This window comes from Phascolarctos cinereus, unplaced genomic scaffold (assembly GCF_003287225.1).
Source record: "Phascolarctos cinereus isolate Bilbo 61053 unplaced genomic scaffold, phaCin_HiC Scaffold_4;HRSCAF=312, whole genome shotgun sequence".
Lineage (NCBI taxonomy): Eukaryota > Metazoa > Chordata > Mammalia > Diprotodontia > Phascolarctidae > Phascolarctos > Phascolarctos cinereus.
In genome coordinates this window covers 253,611,255-253,630,232 of record NW_027555847.1, presented here as the reverse complement: position 1 = coordinate 253,630,232, position 18,978 = coordinate 253,611,255, and the positions used below count along the sequence as shown (strand labels likewise).

The window sequence follows — 18,978 nt, the reverse complement described above, 5'->3', positions numbered from 1 at the left end:
AGATCTTTGCCAAGAAAAACCCACATGGGGTCATAAAGAGTGGGCCATGGCTGGAAAATGACTAAACAACAACAAATGTGTACGGGGCACTGTGCTGGAGGTGGGGAAGGGGTGGTGTGGATATGTGATTTAGACACTTTAGGGATCCAGAGACATCTAGTCCACCACCATCATTTTTACGGGAGAGCAAACTGAGGTTCAGAGAAGTTACTTGAGTTGCCCAAAGCCAGATGTATTAAGTGGCAGTTGAAATTTGAATCTAGGTCATCTGACTTCAAATCCAGTATCCCCCTCCCCCCTGCCCCAATACATTATGAGCAAAGGGGAGGGCGGGGTAGGGAAAACCTGTATAGACGCTCGAAACAGCTCAATTTGAGAGTAGCAAGGCATTTCATTGCGAACTATTATTACTCCTTTAGTTTAAAGCTTGATCCTATAAAATGGAAGTCCCTTTGGAGAAAGAACACTTTAAGCTATGTGATTTATATCTTAGAATAAATGTTTCACAGTCTTTCTAGAAAGCAGGATTTGATAGGAGGAAGGAAGAGTAAAGGAATCAGGACATGAAAGGAAAAACTTCCTAGGTTTTGCTTAGGGCACAGAGAGAAGGTTCATTTCAAGATTCTGGACTGAAAGTCTCATGAAATGTTGGGGAAAAGACTCTTCCCAAAGATCTCTCATTAGCTTTCTTCCTTGTCTTCTCTGGTTATCCTGCAAAATATGAAGGGAATTTAAGCACATTTAAGTCTCAGGTACTGGTCAATAATTCGTCCATACTTCTATCCTTTGATTTGTATACTCCTGCCAGTGATATAGATTGCAACCCTTTTAGGTGTTCTCATGTGTGATTCTTGTAATCCACAGGGCGTCCATCTAACAAATGTAAGGAGCTTGCCTTTATTCCACTTGACCTTTGGTGGATGCCAGTGTAGCATGTGGGCTGTCCATTCTCTCTCCCTCTTGCTCCATGACTTGCCCACCTCATTCTCTGGTTGTATATTTCTGATTCTATCCTTCACACTATTTCTCCTGTTCATTTCATTATTGGTAATGTGTTTTAGCCCATTGGTGATGCTTATTATTGCTTTCTGGATGACTTTCATCTTTAATCTTTTGGAAACTCTAGTATACCATGATGTACAGCCATGTAAGCATCAACAGAGGCAGCTGGGTGGCTCAGCGGATTGAGCGCTCAAGAGTGAGGAAGACTTTTCTGGCCTTAGACACTTAATAGCTGTGTAACTCTGTTTGCCTCAGTTTCCTTATCTGGAAAATAAATTGGAGAAGGAAATGGCAAACCACTACAGTATCTTTGCCAAGAAAACCCCAAATGGGATCACAAAAAGTTGGATATGACTGAAAGCATCACCAGAAAAACTTGATGCAAAACCCAATGGGTCTTAATTGGGGAATGGCTGAACAAATTATGATATTTGAATAAAATGGAATACTATCAAAAGTAAGAAATGATAAAAGGAATGGTTTCAGAGAAAACTGGAAAGACTTGTATGAACTGATGTAGAGTGAAGTGAGCAGAACTAGAAAAACACTTTATACAATAACAACAACATTGTACAAAGGAACAACTTTGAAAGACTTCAGTTCAATTTAATAAACATTTATTAAGCAACTACTATGTGCCAGGCACTTTGTCAAGTGCTGGAGATATAAAAAGAAGCAAAAGATGGTCCCTACTCTCAAGGAGCTTACATTCTAATGGGGAAGACAACATACAAATAAGTATAATACAAAGCAAACTATATACAGGATAAATAGGAAATAATTAGCAGAGGAAAGGCACTGGAATTAAAAGGGGTTGGGGAAGGCTTCCTATAGGAGGTGAGATTTTGGTTGAAATTTAGAAGAAGCCAGGGAGGTCAGTAGTTGGAGTGGAGGACGGAGAACATTCCAGGCATGGGGGACAACCAAGAAAGAATGCCTGGAGCCATGAGACTTAAGAACTTTGATTAATGTAATGAACAATTCATGATCCCAGAGGACCCATAATGAAAGATGCTACCTATCTCCTGAAAGAGAATCAAGATGCAGAATAAGACACACATTTTTGTATACGACCCATGTGGGAATTTTTGCTTTACTATGCATATTTTTGTGAGAGTTTTCTTTTTCTTCTCCCACTGATGGTAGAAACAACAGAGAAAATGAATGCTTATTAATTGAAAAAATAACAATTTGAAAAATAAAAAAGGCAGATCTTTGTTTCAGGGAGAATCTTAAGGTCCTTAAAAGTGCTACAGTTTCAAAAAAAAAAGGGCAATCTAGCTTGCTTGCCCCTTCTTAATTTAATTTTGAACACATTTCATTGTCTTGCCATGTCATCCAAAATATACATACTTATGGATGATACTTTATGGGCTATCCATTCATCTGTAGCTTTCACAACAGGTATTCTTCATCCACTTGTTTTTTTCTGCATGGATAGTTAGATGAGATTCTTTTGAATGATTAATAAGGATCTGAAATGTTTGATACTCAATTCAATCATACAACGTTATTCACAAACAGAATCATGTGCAAAACTTTACTATATACAGGGAATCCCTCTTCCATGTGTGTCTGGACTGCATATCTTCCATGACAGTAGAAAATATCCTTGATGGAATATCTCCATTTCATGATTCTTTTGACATTAGAAACCAGAGGATCATTGAACAGAGCTATCTCTGTTTTAACTTCTTTCAAGGAATGTGAGATGTCTTGTTGGAGAAGAGCTGGAAAGTTTTCTCCCTTTAATTCTTGCACAAGATGGGGGGAGGAACTGGGAAGCTAGACCAGCCATCTAAAAAGCACAGCTCTTCCCAGGGTTCTTGGCCTCAGGGTTCTATACTTTCTCTGTTGGGATCTGAGGAAAGGTGGTGGCAATAGTTTGACCCATCTGACACATGCCACCTCCTGTCTTTCCCTGAAGGTGCCATACTGTTTCATCTAGGCTGGCTTGCCTGCACCACTGGTGGAACTTGGTTGGCAAGGGGTGGGAATAGCTGGCCCTTTCTCCATATAGGTTGCTCTTCTGAATGATGGTTGATGCAATGGAGCTATATAGTTCTTCTTACTTAGTTTCAGGACTGAAAACAAAAGAAAGCAAGAAGCAATTAAAATTACATAGGTACACAGGAGACTAGCCAATATGTATGAACATGAGTCTTCCTGGAAATTCTGTCTCTAAGTTGCCTAGCCAGTTTCAGGAAGATGGCCTTGGGTTGTTCTTGCAGGTGAAGATCAAAGGCCTGTGATAGAGCTGCTTATAACTTTTAGTAAGAGCAGTCAACATCCTTTATACTAAGATCTCAACAAGAGGGAAAAGGTTGTTTAAAAATTAAATATAGATAGGTATAAAGGTATTTATGCATAAATATTTTTCTAGAAAGCAATATCAATTCATGTACATTTCCCAGAGGAAGGATGTCACTTGCAGTTCCAAATTTTGTGAAGCAAACATATAGAGAAACACATCAGAAGAAAGGGCAGAGGAACCACACAGTAGATTCTATGAAATGAATCAAGGAAGTCATAGTTTCGCAATTATTCTTATCAAGTTTTGCAGAGATGGGAAAGCAAGCACATGAGCCAGAAGTTAGTGACATTTTCTTAGTTCTCCTTTCTTAAGAAATTATTAATTATAAAGTCCATGCACTAATGAACTTGTGAGCTGATCTAACCATTCTGGAGAGTAATTTGGAACTATGGTCAAAGGGCTATAAAACTATGCATACCTTTGATCCAGCAATACCTCTACTAGGTCTATATCCTAAAGACATAAAAAAAGGGGGGTTGGGGAAGGACCTATTTGTACAAAAATATTTATGGCAGCTCTTTTTGTGGTGGCCAAGAGTTGGAAATCAAAGGGATGCCCATCAATTGGGGAATGGCTAAACAAGCTGTGGTATATGATTGTAATGGAATATTCTTGTGCTATAAGAAATGACCAGCAGGATGGTTTCAGAAAAACCTGGAAAGACTTGCATGAACCGACAGAAAGTGAAGAGAGCAGAACCTGGAGACTGTTGTACACAGTAATAGCAATATTGTACAATGAAAAATTGTGAATGACTTAGCTATTCTCGGCAATACAATGATCTTCTTTTCCCCCCTACGCTATGGGGTTAAGTGACTTGCCCAGGGTCATACAGCTAGTGAGTGCTATGTATCCCAGGTCAAATTTGAACTCAGATCCTCCTGACTCCAGGGCCAGTGCTCTATCCACTGTGCCACCTCGCTGCCCCAGCAATGTAATGATTTAAAACAATACTTACGGATTCATGATGAAGCATACTATCTGCCTCCAGAGAAAGAACTGATATTGTCTGAATACAGACCAAAGGATGCTGTTTTTCACTTTCTCTCATTCTTCTTCTTGTACAAAATGACCAATATGGAAATATTTTACATGATTGCACATATATAACCTATATCTGATTGTTTACCATCTCAAGGAGGGTGCAGGGAAGAGAGGAAAGGAGGGATAGAATTTGAAACTCAAAACTTTTTTAAAGAAAGTTAAAAATTATTTTAACATGTAATTGGGGAAAATAAAATATTGTATATAGTAGGAAAAATAATAAAGCCCATGATTTTTTCCATATATTGGGTAGGATCCTTCCCACTTTCAGAAATCTTGAAAAAAATCAGTCTTTCAAGGCCTTCAAAATAATGCAGGTTTTAGCATAGAATTTTTATGCTTATTTGATTTAGTCCTGCTGCTGTTCCCATTTTTTTCCCCTTATGAGATAGGTGGTAGATTCTGATATTTAAAGCCAAACATCAGTCAAGTCAGTCAACAATCATTTGTCAAGTGTCTACTTTGTGTCAGTACTATGCTAAGCACTAGGGATACAAAGAAAAGGAACTCACATTCTAATGGGGCAGACAACATGTGAACAGCTATAAGGTTGCAAATAACTCCAAATAAATTGGTTCTCTGACTAATTTATCATAACTAGTTGAATCTGGCCTCTGAATGTGAGCCATGGTGGGCTTCACAGGTAAAAATCACACACATATAATCTCTACTTGGAAAAAATTGTTGGAGATCAAAGTAATCTGAAATCCAAATCATTGGAGGATATGTCTATGTGCTCTCCATACAACTTGCTGCCAGATGTAATCCCTTTACATTTTTTTCTGTGCCTGGCAGAAACTGGGATTTTAATTTTTAAATATATCTACTGATTCAGCTAAAAGAAAAATGACCTTCATGGTTGGGAAAGGGCAATAAAAAAGCAATAAATCTCACCAGGAATTTAGTTTTGTTACTTTTTATAGACAAAAATAGTCTTTTGTTGGTAAAGGACTGAGAACCTTAGCTGCTAGGCAAAAAAGAACAAAATGACTAGAGGGATGGCAGGGTTTGTGATGGAGTTAATGGTGCTACTTACAGGTGCACAGTGTTCCTTCTACTCCTGATGCCTCAATCTACTCTTCTGGCAGTACATCTGACATCACCTGTCAAAAGAAAGCTGGCATTTACCATTTACTGAAAATGCTGAGGAAGCCTCATCATTGTCAACTGACAAAATGGTTGTGGTACCTTGCTGTATCTGGCCTTACTCAGCCTCTGACTTCTGACTGGTGGAATGTTACCAAAGAAAGAGCATGACAAATTTCCTAAGGTTACCCGATTTATGTTCTTGGAATGTTCTTTCTCCGCCCTCTCTCCCTTGATCAATAATAACTAATGAGTTAGAAATATTGTACAGACTTTGATGCATGTATCACCCATCTCTCTACTGGGTGTTATTATCTACTCATTTCTGTATCCACTTCACTGTCTAGCATAATATTTTATATAGGGTAATTCACTAAATAAATGAACTGACAGAAATTTAAGACAATATTTTTAAGGGCAGGGCTGAATTGCTGTAACCATATAGTGGCTAAGATTGAATTTTCAGTCACCAAAATAGACATGGTGACTCATAATTTTTAAACTTTGTACTTAGGGATATATCTCTCATTTCCCTGTACTCCCAAAGTTCTAGAGAAACAGTCCTCATCTCTGCACCAGGAACATATATCATTGTAGAACCTGTGACCAGTGTTTCTGTTGACTCCATATGTGCAGTCACACTTCTGGAGTGACCAGATTTGCTAATTTCCAATGAATTGTCTTTGTCCATTAAAAAATATATGTATGTGGAGAGAACTCTTTCCCTGGCTTCGGATTAGCAACTCGTGTGTAATTTGTATTCTTAGAGGGTTCCTTAGGTTACTGGAAACCTGAGTGCTTATTCAAGGACATGTAGCATGAGTGTTAGAAGTGGAATTAAATCTAAGTTTTCCTGACTCTGAGGTTGGCCCTCCATCCATTACAATTCCAAGTTGCCTCTCAGGTCTGGTATTATTATTATTATTCAATTTGAATAAAATCATATAGATCATTAAAGCCAAAGTTATTGTATAAATCTATAAAGAATGAGCCTCTCATCCAGCATGCCTGGAAAAGGAAGCTCAAATAATACAGCTGAATTAAAATGTAGAAAATTTTCAAAAACCTTATTGCTAAACTATTTTAACTTTTTGTTAGACTTAATGACTTCTTTATAGCCAAGTGGATCTTAGGGTTTTTTTTTTTTTAAAGACTACATTAGGAATGGGGGGGGCATGGAGGAGAGAAGGGAGGACGGAATATACATTGTACTGATGTGAAATTCACTCTGGGACTTATTTTTTTGGTTTTAACCCACTGAGAGTTCCAAGGATACACCTGTCATCTTTCCAATCTGATAGCCCTGAGTGTAAAAAAAAGAATCAGCATCCCAAATTCTTCACACAGATGCCAAAGTAATTTTCCTAAAGTACATACTTGAAGAAGTCACTGCCTGCTCAAAAATCATCTTATGCTTCCCCATTCCTCCTAGAATAAAATGCAAACTCTTTCACCAGGTATTAAAGACACTCCACATTCTCATTCTAGCCTATCTTTCCAACGCTATTTCACATTACTGCCCTCTCTGTATCCTATGTGTACTAGCTAGAATGGACTACTCCTGCCTTTGACCACATGCTGTGTCTCCTGTTCATTCTTGGGGACTAGTTCCTCAGGCCGGGCATTCAGGCCCCTTTCATTTCCATCTTTCATAATGTTCTCCTCTTTCAAGACTTAGCTCAGGTGATACCTCCTCTGTGAAGCTTTCCTTAATTCTTCTCTACCCCTCCACCAACTGTTCCCTTTTCCTAAAGGAAGCACTTTGTCTTGATTTCTTCCTTATCTCATAGCACTAGCTGGTTTTATAATTATTTGAATATACGATGAATCCTCCCTAGTAAGCTCCTTAGGGGTAGAGGTGTGTGTGTGTGTGTGTGTGTGTGTGTGTGTGTGTGTGTGTGTGTTTTAATCTTTGTATCTCAATTTATCCTAGTGTTTTGGATACATATTTCTTTACCTCAGTTTGAATTCCAATTGCTTCATGTTGCTTGAGTGTGAAGGGAACTTTGTACAGGACCTCGAATTTATAGTATAGAATCAGGAAAAGAAGAAAAAGTGAAAGAAGAAACTTAGGTGTGGAGGGAGGGGAGAGAGGATTGCTTCATTCAACGTACTGGTGTCCTTTCTTTTCTGAGTGTAAGCCATTGGAACACAAATGTACCTGTAATCAAGAAGAGAAGTGGTTAATCAAAGTAACCAGACCTCACTACAGAACTTGAGAAGTCTTGAACAGCTGTTGTAACAGGTCACTTTGAATTGGAAACCGATCAGTTTTCGAGCAAAGACGCAGTTCATGACAGGAATGAGATTTTAACAAGATTTAAAGATATAAGATAAGTAAGACGGAGCAAATTGAAGGCTGAGCACAAACATCGAAAGGAAAGACCTTAACAGTAACATTGCATTGCAGGGAATAACCAACTCAAAAAAAAAAAGGCAATGTTTGGAACACTGAAGCAACCAAGGAGATAAGAAATCAGTGACAGCAAAAAAAGGAAAGAGGCTAAACGCTGGAAGACAACCACCTACCTCCCGGGGGCGGAGTCTTGCCCCAGGACACACCCTCGAAGTCAAACTGAGCCCAAGTTCCGGCTTTGACAACCTGCTCTAGTGACTGACCAGAACCCTGGGAGGTAGAGACTGGAGGCTCTCCCGCACACACCCGCACTGAGACCACTCAGACTCCCCACTGCAGCCTCTCCGACTGCCTGCTAAGCTCAGGACTTCTCTTACCCTAAGGACATCTACCCCTCCGACCCAATCATGGCTGACAAGTCTTTGTTCGACACCGATGTCAGCACCCTGACCCGTTTCGTCATGGAGGAGGGCAGGAAAGCCAAGGGCACTGGCGAGATGACCCAGTTGCTAAACAGCCTTTGCACCGCTGTCAAAGCCATCTCCTCTGCGGTGCGGAAAGCAGGCATAGCCAATCTGTGAGTGTTTACTTCCTGCCCTCCCTTCGCAAGCTCCCCTCCCTCCTTCCCTTTCTGAGGCAGCCCCCAGCCCCAGTCACTCATTCAGCACCCCATTTTAACCCCGTGGTCCTAGATTCCTTTATTTCCCGCCGTGATAGCGTTTCCCTCCACCTTCTCGCAGGGCTCACCATTCAGGGCCAGCCCAGCGGTGCCGATTTGTGGCACGGATTGTTTAAACTCTCAAATTCTCGCGTGCAGTCAGTTTCATTCAATTGGCAGAAAAATTCCTGGCTGTATGGCAGGAGTTGTTCTGAAGTTCATAGCTTTAAAGGATCGGGCATTTTGGTCCGAAAGGAAATTTAGAGTTCATCATTCTACAGATGAGACAACTGAGTGTAGACAGGATAAGTGACTTATGCAAGACCACGCAGAACTGAGATTCCAACCGATTTTATGACTTCAAATCTGACGCTCTCCCATTGACACACTGATTTGTCAGTGAGAGGCAAGTAGATTAAAATACCCTATTGTAGTCTGAGTGGAAATTATAAGGGATGAAGGGTTAGAAAGTTTGTGTTTTCCCCTGGAAGTGTGGCTTTTGGGTCACAATTGTGTTTGTAGGAGAGATGGGTGCTGAAAGGGACCTAAGGTCTTCTAATCTAACCCCCTCTTTTTACAGGTGAATCATACTGAGGCCCAGAAAGGTTCACACAGAGAGTTAGTAGGTGGGATCTTTCAAAGCTATATTCTCTGACTCTTTTTTGATGTTGCATTTCAAGATTTTTTGTGAGAAATTAGTGGATGCATGCTTGAGGCAGAAAAAGAATCTAACTGTGCTCACTGCATTATGTTACAGGAATGCCTTTGAGGGTAAGGCTGTTTATCCATCAGTAAACATTTATTAAGCACCTTCTATGTGCCAGACACTGTGGTAAGCACTGTTATATGCATCAGATCTTTCCCTTGTCATTGATAGCATTATTACTCAAAATAAAGCTCAATGTAAACTTGTACGGTCAAAAATCCAACTATAAGTGGGCAATGACAATTGCTGTTACTATTTTAAGCAGCTGTTGCCTTGTTAAGCAATTGGTGCTTTTGTAAATATTATTTTGAAGGAGCTAGGGGAACTTGTAAACATCTCCTACTATAAGTCCTTTCAAATAATCACCCTCAAATTTCTCTTACGTGTAAATCCAAATTTTTGTATACTGGCTTGACTTAATGTGAGACATACCAATATACGTCTTTCAAATATGTCAAACAGACTCACCCAAACTTTGCTAAACATTTCTCATAGTTTTTAGAACCAAAAGGGACCTCAGAGTTGGTCTAGACCAGCCCTTTCATTTTACATTTGAGGAAAGATTTGCTTAAGATCATGAAGTTTGTAAGCAGAAGACCCAGAATTTGAACCTAGGTCTAAGACTCAAAAAACCAAACCTTTTCTCACTGTGTTAGTCTGTCTATCACACTACCTGGCAGGTGACAGCAGTAAGCATTATTTATCTGAGGACAACCCTTGAGCTTCAGAATGGTTTTCAGTCATGCTTCTAGTCCTAAAGAATGTGTAGTAGCTACTCAGACCTAAAAAGGAGTGTTTCTCATGTTCTGAACTGTCTTTCATAAATGACAAGAAAAGAAGGGCCTCCCTGGACACAAGACTGAAGGGAGAGAGATCAGTCTCTCTTTTCTTTATCACCACTTAAACTTTGACCTCAGTAGTCTTTATTTATTTGTTCATTCATTTATTTATTGGCAGTTAGGGTTAAGTGTCTTGCCTAGGGTCACACAGCTAGTGAGTATCAAGTGTTTGGTCTGAGGTCACATTTGAACTCAGGTCCTCCTGACTTCTGGGCCGGTGCTCTATCCACTGAGCTACCTTGGTGCCCCTTTGGTAGTCTTTAAAATCTACTTCTAATCATTCATCACTTTAGGTAACATTGCACAGTTAATCTTTTTACTTAAGATTTAGGGAAAAGTACTGGACCTATCATTTCACTAACATATCGAACTTTTGGGTTCAAGTTCCCCCAAAGACTTATACTTGCTGTGGGACTCTTGGATGTCATTTAACTTCTCAACGCTCTAGGCAAACTGTCTACCTAAAAGAATGAGTATTCCTTTGTCATTTATTATTTCCAAACCATTATTGTTTTATTTGTTCTGCACAATTAACATCCCTGTGAGGCAGACAATGCTAATATTATGCCCATTTTATAGATGAGGAAATGAGGCTTTGAGAGTTGCTCAAGGTCATAAAGTTATTAAGAAACAAATCTTCTACCTACAGACATAGGACCCAATAATTTTCCCACTATAACACAGTAGCAGGTGGAATAAGAACTACATCTTAATGGCAGGGCACTTTGAAATTAAGGATGCTTTTCATTTGAAAAACAAACAAACAAACAACAAACCAGTTAACTCCTTAGGTCTCTAAAGGACTCAGAAATATATCTATATCTGTTTTGCTTTTTGGACTCTGCCCCTCTAACTCCAGAGTTTTCTAGACTTTTATCTATAGCTTAGAAAATAAAATGCTTCTCTCTCTCTCTCTCTCTCTCTCCCTCTCCTCTCTCAAAAGTTGCATTTTCCATTTGAATGAAATAAATACTTGCTTCAGTTCTTTGTTCCACTTTGACTTTGACTGTGGAGAGCCAGCCGAGGAACTGGTCTGGCTTTTGCTTACAAAATCCACCTGGCAGATTTTTAGAACAGATAGAATCACCTATTAACAATAATTTTGTTGTTTAGTCATTTTTCAGTTGTGTCCAACTCTTTGTGACCCCTTTTGGGGTTTCCTTGGCAAGATGCTGGAGTGTTTTGCCATTTCCTTCTTCAGCTCATTTTACAGATGAGGAAACTGAGGCAAACAGGGTTAAGTGACTTGCTCAGGGTCACAGAGATAGTAAATGTTAATAATAATAGCTGACATTTATATGTCTTAAGATTTGCAAAAAGCTTTGTATTTTTTATCTTGTTTGTGCCTCACAATTACCTTGTGTGTACCCCAATTTATTATAGAGTCTGTTCTAAGAAAGAAACAAATGAGATTAGAGTGTTTGTGTGTGCACAGTTTAATTTCTCTCAAGCTTGCAATGCTCCCAATGCTCCCAATGCTCCCATGCTTACCACTGCCAGGCTTGCATGGTAGTTCAGTCCAAACCTGGGCCCACCCTAAGGGGGCCAGTTCAGAATTGGCTTGATTTGGGATTTTCAACAGAGGCTCATATCAACCCACCATCATTCTACCAGACCACTCCCAGCCTCCGTCTATCTGGGTATCTGTCTCCACCCAAGCCTGAGTAGGATAAAATCAGTTCAGGTTTGGGTCAGTTTTGACCAGGAGAAGAAGATTCAATGCAGTCTCATTATGAGTGATGTCCTTCTGAAGAACTTTGAAGCAGAAGGCTGGAAGGTGGAGCTCTGAATCTCCAAGACACAGATTACCAAGAGAAATTATTTTTCACACTTGTAAGGAACACATGACAATATTAACCCCATTTTACAGACGAAGAAGCTGAGATTCTCAGGTGCTAAGTGACTTGCCCATGATTACATAGCTAGCAAGTATCAGAAGAAGGATTAGAACACTGGTCTCCTTGGCCCAAGTCCCATACAATATACACTATATCTATACACTAGTCCAGTAAATAAAAATACAATAAAACATGGATGACATCACATTTTGAAACTGAGTGAACATGCACCAAGGGGATCCTTATGTATGTGGCCCGCTCCCAGTTTTCTGTTTGAGTTTGACACCACTACCATTAGACCATCTTGCTGCTGCTGATTACTCATTAATTGTCACTAATTAATGGTGACTAAGAATGATTTTGCTTTATAACCAGAATCTGAGTTTTTCCCTTTGAACTGTAAGATTATGAGAAAAATGAGAACTTTGCTTCTCTCTTTCTTGGATTCAACATGCTAGAGTAAGACAAGGCCATAGAACTTGCCTCAGAATAATAAGATAAAATTTTTTAAAAAATATTTTTTAAGTTCACGGGGCAGTTAGGTGGCTCAGTGGATAGAGCACTGGCTCTGAAGTCAGGAGTACCTGAGTTCAAATCCGGCCTCAGACCAAACACTTGGCACTTACTAGCTGTGTGATGCTGGGCAAGTCACTTAACCCCAGTTGCCTAAAAAAAAAAGAAAAAAATATTTTTTAAGTTCTTGGATGAAAAATAATTTAAATGGAAAGAGTTTACCACTAGTAGGAAGTTATCACCCTATTGATTGTGACAATAATAATAATCTTAGCTAACATTTATGTGGGGCAGCCAGGTGGCTCAGTGGATAAAGTGTAGAGCCTGGGGTCAGGAAGACCTGAATTCAAATTCAGCCGCAGACACTTACTAGCTGTGTGATCTTGGGCAAGTCACTTAACCTTGTTTGTCTCAGTTTCCTCATCTGTAAAATGAGCTGGAGATGGAAATGGCAAAACACTCCAGTATTTCTGCCAAGAAAACCCCAAATGGAGTCATGAAGTGTCAGAAAGCGCTGATCAACAATAGCAACAGAGCATGGATTTTGGAGTGGAGAAAGGCTTGAGGTTGGGAGATTAATCAGGAGGCTGTTACAGTAGTTTAGTCAGGAGGTGATAAGGGCCTGAACTAGGGTCATGGCTGTGTGATTGGAGAGAAAGGAGGCCACCTGAGAGATTTTGTGAAGATAGAAATGACAAAATTTGGTACCTGATTGGATGTGTGGGATCAATGAGGAGAGTGAGGAATCAGGGATGGCCCCAAGTTTGTGAACCTGAGGAGGATGGTGATTCCCCCAAGAGCTGTAGGGAAGATTTGAATAGGGTTGGTTTTTTTTTTTTTGGTGGGGGAAAGACAATGAGCTCTTTTGAGTTTTATGTGACGTGCAGTTGAAAATAGCTGACAGGCAGTTGGTTATGTAAGACTGGTGACTAGAAGAGTGAAAAGAATTGGAATGCACTTCTTCCTGCTAGCTACTTTCTTCCCCCCCCCCCAAATTCAGATCAAGCACCTTCTACATGAGATCTTTACAAAACTGCTAGTGCCCTCCCTCCCTAACTACCTTGTATTTCACTATCCTGTATTTGTTTTGCATTTGTTCTGCATATATTTATCTGTATACATAGTTTCCCTCTAACAAATGTAAACTCTTTAAGAATAGAAATGTTTCTTCTCTCTCTTTTTTTTTGTATTTGTGTCCCTAGTACTTAGAACGGTGCCTCTCACATTGTAGTTGCTTAATAAATTCTTGTTGATTGACCAATGTATAGATCTGGTTGTCATCTACATAGAGCTGTTAATTAAACTTCTGGGAACTGATGCAGTCACAAAGTATGAGAATTCCAAGTGAAAACAGAAGAAGGATGAAGACAAGAGCCCAAGAGTATATACCACAGCTAGTGTGACATAAATGAGGATCAAGAAAAGAGGACTGAAAAAGAAGTGATCAGACAGATAGGAGAACCAGGAGACAACAGTGTCATTAAAACCCAGAGAGAAAGTATTATCAAAGAGAAAAGCATGGTTAAGCAGAAATTGCAGAAAGGTCATAAGGATGAGAACTGAGAAAAGATCATTAGATTTGGAAATTAAGAGATCATTGATAATTTTGGAGAGCACAATTTCAATTGAATGCTGAGGTCAGAAGCCAGATTGCAGTGGGTTAAGCACAGAATGAGTGTAGAAATGGATGCAATTAAGTAAGAGGACTAAAAGTACAGGTGATGAGTGTCCATGGTTTTCTCTTGAAGATTTGAGCATGTTCATAGGTAATAGGGAAGGAATCTTTAGACAGAAACTGAAGATTTAAAAGAGAAGAGATGATCATGGGGGCAACCTGTCAGAGAAAATGAGAGCAGATGGGATTGGAGTTACACGTAGAGGGGGTTGGCTTTGGTGAAAAGAGCCACCTTTTCATCAAAGACTAGACCAAAGGAGGAAATCATGGGCATTGAAGTCAAGGTCATGGGAAGTCAAGGGAATAAAGTAAATGGAAGAACAGGAAGCACCTGGTGTACGACTAGGAGAAGGGGGAAGGCAGAGTCTAGAAAAATGGAGTCTCTTTTAAAATCCTTCTTAAGTTTTCATAGAGTTACAGAATTTGGTGCTGGAAGAGATCTTTGATTTTGTCTAGTCCAATCCTTGATTAGTGTTAAAGACCAGAAACCAGAATTCAGACTTCCTGGTTGCTGGTCACAATATTATACTATGTGACTTTGGATAAGTCACCTGAATTCTATGGGCCTCAGTTTCCTCATCTGTAAAGAGGGATAATACTTGTTTGGGCCAACTTATATGGTGGTATTGTGAGGATCAGATGAGATAACATAAGTAAATAGTGCAATACTTCAAGTACCTGTAATTTCATCAGTGAGGTTCCACTTCTACTCTTACTCCCTGCAATCTGGCTTCTGACCTCGGCACTCAACTGAAACTGTGTTCTCCAAAATTATCAATGATCTCTTAATTTCCAAACCTAACGGCCTTTTCTCAGTTCTCATTCTTACTGACCTTTGTGCAATATCTGATACAATTAACCACCCTTTCCTCATTGATACTATTTCCTCTCTGGGTTTTCATGATACTGCTTTCTCCTGGTTCTCCTATCTGTCTGACTTCAAACTCCACCAATGTCAATCCATGACAGTAAATGAATTTCTGGAACAACATTCTCATTCTCTCTCTCTCTCTCTCTCTCTCTCTCTCTCTCTCTCTCTCTCTCTCTCTCTCTCTCTCTTTCTCTCTCCCTCGCTCCCTGTCCCCATACCCCCCCAACCCCTTTAAATGACAGATACATCATGGGCCCTTACTCAAACCTTTCCCAGTTTGGTCCTGCTAGAACTCATACTTCACTGACATAACCTTCAAACACTCAGGGTAACCTCATAGAGTAGAACTTTAGGGGTGTTTTAAATAACAATATTATAGTGTATAAATGGCTGTTATGCCACACCACATTACTTTTCCTTCCTGTATTTCTTTTAAAATAATTCTTACAATTTAACATTTAGTTTTTAAAATTTAGTTTAAAAATTTTTTAAATTAAATTTAGTCATGAGTGATATAATAATAATAATAATAATAATAATAATAATAATAATAATGATAACCCTGCAGTAAGATGCTAGGAGAAGTTACCTTTTTATCAACATGTCTTTGAAAGACATTTCATTTGTTTTCAGGATCCTTGCTGCTATCAGAGTAGATTCAGGGAAAGGCACAAGAGACGTTCTAATTCATTCATGCTGTACCACTTTAGAGACCACAATCAGTTCTTGCTGAGCTAATGATAGTATACTAAATTCTATGTTTTTTTCCTCACCTTTTTCTTTTTTGTCTTCCTATACTATAGCACTTTGGGATCTTAAGGTTTCAATAACTCTCTTTTTATGTAGTGTTTTAAGATTTACAAGGTGTTTTGCTTACAACAGCCTTCTATGGTAGGTAGTGCAAATATTTCCTCCTATTTTATATATAAAGAAACTGAGGCTCAGAGAGCTAAAAATAATTTGCCCAAAGTCACGTGGCTAGTTAGCATTTAGAGAGCTAATTCCTGAAACACCTTTTCTACTATATAACTGGGTCAGCTTACATTTTTATTTAAATGATACTGGTTTGCCTACCTTTATGTTTCCCCTATTAGAGTGGTAGGTAAAAGAAATCAGCAAGATCAATACTCTTCCCACTATCCCAAGAATAGATTTGTGGCATAAAATATCTCCTGCTAGACCTTTGCTTAGTGTTTAGTGAATATCCTGTAAGAATCACCATTGAGAACCCAGTGATTGGATACTTCCCCAACTTTCCTGACCCCACCCCCTAAAAAGAAAAAAAACAAGATAAAAAGTTACTCCAGTTTAAACTTTGGAACCACAGAATTAATGTTAAACTAATAAGCGGCAAATGATCACTTTCAGATTTTTGTGTTTACAACATGATTGGATTACAGGAATTTTCAACTGTCAAGGTCATATTTATCGAATCCCTCATTCCCATGTTTTTGAATGATGAATTTTAGCTTTCTTTAAAAAAAAAAAAGAAATCCTTCCACCATATTTGTCTTGTTAAAAATAAGGCTTACTTGTGTTGGCACCAACTTTAGAGTTGAGAGAATTTTTTTTCTTTTTTCTTTCCCTCTAACTTACATAAGTTTTTGCCGTTGTTGGCTTCAAAGTCCTCAACTTGTTTCTGAGTTGATCCTTGAACTTGTGGGACTAGTTGGTGTATCTGTGGTTAAAGTATCTAGTAGATATTTTAACATATCTTTTGACTTTAGTCAACTAGGTTAAATGATTATAGTTCTTGCCATTTCCCCTTTTGTCTTCTTTTCATGCAAGTCAAGCATGATGAAAGCAAGCTTTTGGACTTTGGAATGTTATCTGAAGTTCTATCCACTGCACCACCTAACTGACCTGCTTATGGCTTCTTTATGACCTAGCATATGGTAACTTTTTGTAAAGATGCTTTGATGCAGTTTTTATATGATGCATATTTTTATACGTACACTCTTTAAGATTCCAAATCAGTAATTGTAAAAGTGCTATCACCTTTCATTTTCTAATATTCTGTTCAGATTCATTTCACAACATCTCTCATTTGTCCTTTTTCTCTATTAACATGTCCACTACCCTAGTTGAGACCCTTATCACCTCTTGCCTGGACTATTGCAACGGCTTCCTAATTAGTCTCTGCTGAAAATCTCATTCCACTTGAATCTCATTCTCCACATAACTGCTAGAGATTTTCCTTAAAAATTGCTCCCTTCTGTCTTAATTTGCTTTTCTCTAATCACTAATAATTTGGGGCATTTTTTTTTTGTATGCCTATAAATCGTTTTGATTTCTTCATTGGAAAATTGCCTGTTTATATCCTTTGACCATTTATCAGTTGGGGAATGACTCGTATTCTTATAACTTTGACAAAGTTCTTTATAACTGTCTATAAAATCCTCCCCCCCATTTTCTGCCTTCAGGGTCAAATATAAACTCCATTTGACTTTTAAAGCCCTTTACAACTGGACCTCAAACTACTTTTCTGATCTTCTTATACATTACTCCTGATGAGGGACATGGAAGTCCAGCCAGACTACTCTCCATCTCCCATCCCTATGCCCTCACTGTCCTCCCCCATGCCAGAAACGCTCTCCCTCTTCAACTTCACTTTTTATAATCCACTCTTCCCTTCAACATTCAGTTCTTCTATATGAAGCCTTTCTTCATCACCACCCCCAGTTAGTAGTGCCCCCCCAACTACCTTGTATTTCTTTTGTACATATTTTGAATAATTTACCAATTTGCATTTGTCTCCCTTCTTCTAGCACATAAGCTCCTTGAAGACAAGGACTTTATGTTTTTGTCTATGTTGCAGGTAACAGACACTTAATACATGCTTTCAGATTGACTTATACATGATCCAATCTGTAGCTCAGCTAACTATTAACAGGAGAAAGGAGAGCTGAAGGACACTGAATGAATCTTCCTTTTATATCAAACAGCAAGCAATTGTTAAAAGTGCCAGGCATTGTGCTAGACACAGGAGATAAAAAGACAAAAATGAAATAATCGCTTCTCTAAAGTAGTTTACATTCTATCCCTTCCTCTTCCTTCCACTGATTCAAGAAAAAAAAAACTGGCCCTGGGTAACAATTTTACTGCAAACTATACAGAAACTGTATAGCCATAACAGATGCCATTGAAATTTCCAATTATTGTATAGAGTCTTTCTTATTAGACTGCAAATGTAGCTGAGAATAGGGGTGGGGGTAGACATTCAGCTGAGGCCCAAGGATTCCCAAATGGGGCAGGATCCCCAAATGTCTCAGTATGGAGAAAACTCCTTTTCTAATGTTCCTACCGTTACCATCAATGCTCAACTCACAGGCTGACCTGTATTTAGACTTTAGGGGTTTTGGTTTCTTGGTTTTGTTTTTGTTTTTGTTTTTGTTTTTGTTTTTGTTTTTGCAGGGCAATCTGAGTTAAGTGGCTTGCCTAGGGTCACACGGCTAGTTAAGTGTCGAGTGTCTGAGGCCAAATTTGAACTCAGGTCCTCCTGATTCTGGGGCTAGTGCTCTAACCTTTGGGTCGCCTAGCTACCCTTAGACTTTAGTTTAAAAAAAAAAACTTGGACTTGGGCTTCAAAGCTTAACTGGGAAAATTTTTTGACCATTGTGCAGACATTAGAGATTTGTCTCCAAGGCAGAAAGTTGTGTGTAGGAGTTTCTCCCTACAACTTCAGACTAACCCAAATGCCCAGAGGCCTGCAGGTAAGATTGATCACCTTCAAGATGAGGTGGGGAAATTCCCATAATATCAGAATAATAGGCTTCATTGGCCGTCGACTCTTGCTCTTTCCCTGACAATTCTCCCTATAAAGTGAGAAAAAAACTTGGTAGTTCAAAGGTCTCAAGGCAGTGGCCTTCTGAGGATAGTCTAACTCTGCCTGATTTGTTTTTCTCTGGGAAGGATTTGGGGGGTGAGGGGTGGGACGTGAGTTCCATGCAACTGCCTCCTTTCTTACTTGATATTTAATTATATGAGAATGACATTATGTAGGACTTTGACAGTCTCCAGATGTCCTTCTCTTAGAAATCTTGACAGATGGCTAGATGTCATAGAATTGATCCCAG

The 18,978-nt window shown here is 39.1% G+C and overlaps 1 protein-coding gene and 1 long non-coding RNA gene across 3 annotated transcripts in view; one reads left to right on the top strand and one right to left on the bottom strand.

Moving 5' to 3' along the window:
* Window positions 1-1,602: 1,602 nt before the first annotated feature.
* LOC110197645 (uncharacterized) lies at window positions 1,603-8,062 on the bottom strand. Its single transcript, XR_002321543.2, has 4 exons — window positions 7,976-8,062; window positions 7,404-7,607; window positions 5,397-5,463; window positions 1,603-3,086 (listed from the first exon to the last, which is right to left on the bottom strand). It is a non-coding gene; the product is annotated as an uncharacterized LOC110197645 (long non-coding RNA).
* FBP1 (fructose-bisphosphatase 1) overlaps window positions 8,044-18,978 on the top strand; it is a 38,412-nt gene continuing 27,477 nt past the window's right edge. The window contains exon 1 of one of the 2 annotated variants that reach the window (XM_020971703.2): window positions 8,044-8,379. In XM_020971703.2, the coding sequence (XP_020827362.1) occupies window positions 8,210-8,379 (170 nt within the window). In that variant the 5' untranslated portion in view covers window positions 8,044-8,209. Of the gene's footprint in view, window positions 8,380-18,598; window positions 18,616-18,978 lie in introns of those variants that run through there. The other variant, XM_078153001.1, reaches the window with a different exon arrangement.